The 6,616-nt window shown below is 43.3% G+C and overlaps 2 protein-coding genes across 4 annotated transcripts in view; both read left to right on the top strand.

Annotated features, from left to right (window-relative positions):
• vtcn1 (V-set domain containing T cell activation inhibitor 1) lies at positions 1-4,426 on the top strand. Of its 2 annotated transcripts, none has more exons than XM_048239822.1 (5): positions 1-149; positions 957-1,021; positions 1,129-1,482; positions 3,145-3,399; positions 4,174-4,426. In XM_048239822.1, exons 1-5 carry the CDS (start codon positions 118-120, stop codon positions 4,284-4,286), a joined length of 819 nt encoding a protein of 272 aa, XP_048095779.1. In that variant the 5' UTR covers positions 1-117; the 3' UTR covers positions 4,287-4,426. The 2 variants fall into 2 exon arrangements, with proteins under 2 accessions (XP_048095779.1, XP_048095778.1); XM_048239821.1 differs by having other exon boundaries at positions 1,126-1,482.
• Positions 4,427-4,798: 372 nt separating this feature from the next.
• trim45 (tripartite motif containing 45) overlaps positions 4,799-6,616 on the top strand; it is an 11,401-nt gene continuing 9,583 nt past the window's right edge. For both annotated transcript variants that reach the window (XM_048238211.1, XM_048238212.1), the window contains exon 1: positions 4,799-5,588. In XM_048238211.1, the coding sequence (XP_048094168.1) occupies positions 5,092-5,588 (497 nt within the window). In that variant the 5' untranslated portion in view covers positions 4,799-5,091. The remainder of the gene's footprint in view (positions 5,589-6,616) is intronic.

Here is a 6,616-nt window from a genome sequence, read left to right as displayed (position 1 = left end):
TGTCACTTCACTAGGATGCAGAGCTTTGGGATGCTGTCAATTTCTGGTGTGGAGCAGAGACAGTGTTCTCATCTTTAGGATTGGTCAGGGAGACCTCGTCTAGAGGAAGAGGGCAGTATGGCATCCATTGGACAGATCATCTTTGGAAGGTAGGCCTACAGCAGATCTGGAGAGCAACTGATTGGTCTTGATCTGGTCTTAAGCTAGATTCTAGCCCATGTACTCTGCACCCAGATCTGCTTCAATACTTTTGAAACTACCTATAATGCCACACACTTCCTTTTCAGCATAAACATTTCCGATGGACCATCACCTGCATTGTTTTAGTGTACCTGTTTACATGGACCGGTTGGGTGTTACATCTGGTGAATGAGTACACTAAAATGCTGAGGGATTAAGGCATGTGTCGAAATTGAATAAAGAGTTGCTCTGTTGGACATAAACAAGATATTTAGTGTCAGAGTGAACATAAAAGGAGCAGAATATAACCGCTGCTGTCACTGATGTGCCACCAGAAATAAATGTGCTGACTGTCCATTGAACTTGTAGTTGTAGAGTAGAGTTGTAGACCTGTAGAAGGGGGTCACTTGAGCTTCAGCCTGGTTGGTGCTCACGGAACAGGACGCAGAAGTCAAAAAGGGAGATCCAAGGTCTAACAAGAGCCAAGGAGCAGGACCGGAGCACTCAATGCTGAACGTGATTTTTATTAGTGCAAACCGACTAACGTTTGGACGCCCATGCGTTTGACTCTGAAGAAGATGCATGGGCGTCGAAACGTTAGTCGGTTTGCACTAATAAAAATCACTTTAAGCATTGAGTGCTCCTAGAGTTGTAGACCTTTTTTTTCCCCAACAACAAATTACTATGTGGCAGAAATATTTTACTAAATTGCCAATAGGTTTCTGTAGTTGATCTGTTTCTTCAAACTTTTCTTTTTTCTTTTCTGATTCTCATAGCATGATTGTCCTCATATTTCTGATGAGTGGATTAATTATTCTTCTCTTGGCCATAGCATTTGGAGGTGAGTGATTTCTCAAAATAGTAACATCGCTTAGTGTAAAACAGGGATGTTCCATAGCCCACAGGACACAATAGGATATAAATTAACACAAATTGTATATCTAGCAGGTGGTCAGGGCTTTCTGAGAACCACTACCCGGTCCCCGGTCGGGAACCTGGGGCAGGACGTGGTCTTGGACTGCAGCTTCAGCCCCAAGCAAAACAGCAAGGGTGATGTATCTGTCACCTGGGAAAAAGTAGGCATCACTGGAGTGGTGTACCGCTACCAGAACCAGGCTCCGGACCTGGTGGACCAGAACGCCGAATTTAAGGGCAGAACCCAACTCTTCCGAAATGTCGTGGCCAGTGGGAATGCCTCACTTCTTCTGCAAAGGGTGAGAGAGCAGGACCAGGGCATGTACCAGTGCAGTGTGAGTGCCCCTAGTGGTCGGGGGTCTATCAACATTCACCTTTGGGTGGCAGGTATACACTTGCATAAACTTGCATAATGTTATAATATAATGTTGTTGTTATATTGCTTTACCTCTATAATACATACACACTAAGGTGCAAGTAATTATTTTTTTATCAATACAATGCACTAAATGTTACATTCTAACGGCTATAAATTAGAGCTGCTCACGGTAATTTATGTTGATATGTTTTGAGTAAGGTTTGTCTGTATCTGAGACATCTTTTTGGATAGATAATGCTGTGCTACCCAAAAGCGATCAGAACTACATGACAAAAGCTGCAACAAGTGACATTGGACTGCTGAATAGATTAGATGTAATGTCTAACTGTTAAATTGTTGTTCTTTAGCCTAGAAATCTAGACGCGCCCCTAGCAGGGCTAGTCTAGAAACTCTCCATTGGCTTGTGAGCTCCAGAAATCAAAACTTAATCAGGACATTGAAATCGTGTATAGAGTCATTTGGTGGGCTTAACATAATGATTGATGGCAGAGTTGCAACGGTTTGGCTTGAATTCCCTGCTACTTGAAAACAAATATCCTATTGCGTCCTATTGCGTGCAGAGGGAATTTGAAAGACAACTGATTATCCCGCCCCTCGGACTGAGCACTGCGAACGGTGAGTGCCCAGACCCTACATTTGAATGTGGGTCTGGCTCGCCAGGCTAGCTATACGTAGCTGTGCATAAAAGCATCCAATTGGTTGATAAAGTTATCAGATGACCGTTGCACTCACTCCCCTGCGGCCAGGCTAGTTGTTCTTGGTGATGGAGGTAAGAACTAACACGTGTTCCATTCACTTACTGTATTGCAGTAAGCTCTTCAGATACTGCAGTTCTGTTTGATAAACACACATGACTGATATCTCTGAGTAATGTTTGTGTGGCTTTAGTTTGGTTAAGCAGTGTCAACCTGATTTCATCTGATATTTCTTGACCAAATAAAATGTATTGTGAACTTAAGTAACATCTAGATGTAACCTTGATGAGTTAGTATACCTTTGCCCAGCAAAAACTATATTACATATATTCAAGTTTTTTGTTCAGTCCAACATCTATACACTTGCTTGGATGTGTGTGCCCTTTGTTGACTTTCAAACTGATAGATTTCACCACAATAGGGCATTAAGGGAATTTCTGAGCTTAGCACTCATGACTTGCAATTTTGCAAGGCCAAAGACACATCACACCTTTGTATAGAGAGGCACAACTTTCACTTTCAATTAATGAGTTCAGGACCATGCATGCCCTGTGAAATGTCCAGTAATTTAAGTTAATATTTCTGGTATTCAGACTTACCTAATCAATTTCTGAGGTCAGGTGTATGTTGTGTTCAATAGAAGTGCTGTCTTGAGTTCTAGAGACAGTGCAAATACTTATCACAGTGTGGCTGAGGATAATGTTATGAAGAAATTGACCATTACCATAACATAATTAAACAGAATCTAAACAGAGTGCTCTGTCAGCATCATTGGTAATGGTGAACAATGTCTTTTTGAGAGTTTGGGAATCATTGCTACTGAAAGATATGAAAGCAACAGGGCAGACACTGTGATATTTTATCAAATCCATTGCATTTTTAAACTGCTGATCAATATTTTCTTTTAACTAAATGACTCAATCATTTTTTTTAACCAGAATGCTTCAGTTCCTTATTGTTTGTGTGTCCTCCCAGCATTTTCTGCTCCTGAATTTAAAAGGACGGGGTCCAGCTTGACCGCAGAGGCCCAAAGGTGGTTCCCCAAACCCAATGTCGCCTGGGAGGACCACGCCGGCCATGCTTTGAATGGCAGCACCAAGTTTTTCAACAACTCTGCCGGAATCTTCCGGGTGGAGAGCAACCTGCTGGAGCCAGCCAACAGGGACGACACCTACACCCTCGTTATCAGTAATCCCCTCATCAGGACTGTCTCCATGGCAACACTGACAGGTAGATAAATACACACAACAGCACAGCGTACACATTATACAAACAAACGCACAGAGAGCGAGGAAAGAGAGAGAATTCAGAAACTCTCTCCAGAATCCCTTCTCCAGAACACTGTCACAGTCCATTGATTGCCATAGCTTACTGCAGAAGTTCCACAGGTAAAACAAGTTAATGAGCCGTCATTGGAGTAGGAGACAGAAACCCACAGTCTTGAGGCCAGTATCCTAAAAGTAGACTTGGCACATCTCCATTGTGTAACAGGACATCCCCCTTCATTGCCAATGTTGGCGAATGAAGTTTGTCAAACAGACTACAGTATGTTCAGTTATGGCCAACTGTTTTATGTGAACTAGGCTACTGTTTGACAACTTAAAGCAACACCAAAGCACCTTTCCTCTGTCACACGCACGCTATTTGTTTTTATCCAGCACCGGCTTTGCAAATAATAATGATGTCCACAGATAAGGTAGAGTATGTTGCATGATTTTATGAAAGTATGATGTATTGCGACATCAGAAGCAAGTCAAATTTGTAGTTTCTTATGCATCATTCCTTCGGACTACAGATCCGCTACCCGATCTGGCAAACTTGCATAGTGTGGTTATAGCCGATAGAGGGTCGTGAAGCAAATGCAGAAGTGCTGTTTACCCTGTTACGAGTTGATGAACCACTGAAACGATTTTCAAAACATTATTTTAAGGTACAAAAAACTCTTTGGTGTTGCTTTAATGTGGGCCTGTATGGGCAAACATTCTGTCTTTTATATTACTCCAGGGGAGTCTGGCGTGTCAGTGAAGACTGACTTCACATTCAACACCGCATCACCCAGGCTGCTGTCCTTGTCTCTTGTCCCAGCTCTGCTGTCTCTCTGCCTGTTGCTGCCCTGAGGTGGCCAGAAAACACACCAACGCTAAAAACACCTGTCTGTGGCCCAAGACCAGCTTTTTAATAGTCACACGTTGGGGCTTCTCATTCTTGTCCATTTGTTTGGCAGCTTTTTTTCCCCAAAAGAAAAGGACATTTTTTAATTTCTTTTAATAAATATACCATGTTAATAAATGTTTTGTTATATGATAATTAATAATAAATGTTTAATATTGATGGTAGTCTGGATAAATATGCCCACAAATTAATAGAGATGGGTTTTGCCATTCATGTCATGGCAGAAGTGCTAATTTAACATTAGACTCGTGAAAATAAAACCATGTCATGTCTTATCCACAAATGTGTGAAATACTGTTTGAAGGGAGGGCACTAAGTCTTTCCTACCGGTAGATGGGGGCATACGGTTTTCTGATGGTTGAGACTCGCAGGACCCTGTCGATGGGCCTCTCTTATCCCTGACATAGCTCCTTGGAAGGCTGCCTAAGCCACGCCTGTCACGGATCTTCCACGCGGTGATTGGCTCACAGTGGACCAAGGTACCTAGTGTCAAGTATCAGCTGAGGAGAAAAGTGAAGAATGAAGTTTGAGACGTAAAAGTTACCCTGTGGTGGGGGTTGACGTCTTCATTGCTTCGCCAGACAAAATATTTCCGTTTTGAAGATGGATTGTCAACAACTAAAGGCGATTAGGGTCTACATTTTAGTCACTTCCTACAGTTGTTCATTTTTGTTGCAGGTTTGATCAGTTGTTTGGTCACTGGTCGTAGCCTATATAAGAACACTAGTTTCGTGTAATTGACTTGATAATATGTCGGTTTCCAGTGAGAATTCGGTTAAAGATATAGAAACAAAGTCAGCACTGAAAGAAAATGGAACTTCTCCCAGATCCCAAAATAATGGGGAGAGTGTCAACAATTCGCGAGCTGTTTGCCGGGTTTGCAAAAGATTATATCGAGAACCTAAAATTTTACCATGCCTGCATACGTTTTGCGCTGATTGCATTCGCCAACTGGAGCCGTTCTCCGTAACCACAATCAATGGCAAAGCGCTTTTACCCGAACATGAGTTTATTCGAGACCACGTTCCCTTCACCGTCTTGTGTCCTGAGTGTGACTCCGAGGTGGACCTACCGACGTCCGGGGCAGATGGACTGACCACAGACCACCTCGCTCTGGACGAGGTGTTCATGGAGACTCTCTTGAACGAAAACTGCGTTGTGTGCGACCTATGCAGCGAGGGAGATGCCGGGAAGCGCTGCGAGGTCTGCTGTGTCAACCTCTGCGAATTCTGCAGTCAAGCCCATAGGTGAGTTGTTCACTTGACTTCCTTATCGTTCTGCAGCCTCAGCTGTTGTTTATTAGTTATTCACTCTAACTCTTTAAAGAGAAACTTTTTAATTGAGACAATTGTAACTTAAAATGTCCTGAAGTCGCTTATTTCCAGACTACTGAACTTTTAATTATTACTGTGCAGGCAGCTGTGGCCTATCCATCCACACAGCTACCCCTCCCCCAACACACACACACACACACACACTAACTACCAGTAGTGTAGTATACTCACAGGAGTATCCAACCATTTGTATCACTTACAAAGTTAAAATGTTGCAATGTTACAAACTTTCCTTGGGCCCATACCCTTTCAGACACAACTGACCACATCTTGCTTATAATGTTAGCCTACCTCACATCCACCTCACCTGATACACTGACCAGAAGGGTGGGCAGCCGTGGCCTACTGGTTAGCACTTCGGACTTGTAACCGGAGGGTCGCCGGTGTTGCACCAAATTCTGTGACCTGTCGAATTTTGTGACCCCAATAAAACAGCGCCCTCTAGAGTCACAAAATTCGACAGGTCACAGAATTTGGTGCAACACCGGTATGAACCCCGACCAGTAGGCACGGCTGAAGTGCCCTTGAGCAAGGTACCTAACCCCTCACTGCGCTGCTGTTGTTGCAGGCAGCTCACTGCGCCGGGATTGTGCTTCACTGTGTGCTGAGTGTGTTTCACGGATTGGGATAAATGCAGAGACCAAATTTCCCTCACGGGATCAAAAGAGTATATAACCTTATACTTAGAAGAACATATAGAAAAACAGCTCTTGCATGTCAGTCAGTGGCCCACATATACTGTAGCTATTAAGAAGGGTGTCACTTGCGCTCAAGCCTTTTCGGTGCTCACAGTCCAGGACCAAAGGGTCAGAGAAACTGGCTGGCCTACTTGTAGCTATTGTTGTCTGTTTTTGTATCTGTTCTGTCCATTTGACTATGTATAGGAGACAGAAGATGCATTTAGGACAGTGTTTCTCAAAAGTGTGGTCCGCAAGCAGATG

Source organism: Alosa alosa, chromosome 3, assembly GCF_017589495.1.
Source record: "Alosa alosa isolate M-15738 ecotype Scorff River chromosome 3, AALO_Geno_1.1, whole genome shotgun sequence".
Lineage (NCBI taxonomy): Eukaryota > Metazoa > Chordata > Actinopteri > Clupeiformes > Clupeidae > Alosa > Alosa alosa.
Note: the sequence above shows the minus strand (reverse complement) of the source record. Positions and strands in the feature narration are given on the sequence as shown.

What these genes read in the sequence shown, in the direction of transcription:
- vtcn1 (XM_048239821.1), top strand. Translation starts at nt 118, where the DNA reads ATGGCATCCATTGGACAGATCATCTTTGGAAG. An exon ending in CTTGGCCATAGCATTTGGAG is followed by an intron (nt 1,022 to 1,125) that starts GTGAGTGATTTC and finishes TTGTATATCTAG; the next exon opens with CAGGTGGTCAGGGCTTTCTG. An exon ending in CATTCACCTTTGGGTGGCAG is followed by an intron (nt 1,483 to 3,144) that starts GTATACACTTGC and finishes GTGTCCTCCCAG; the next exon opens with CATTTTCTGCTCCTGAATTT.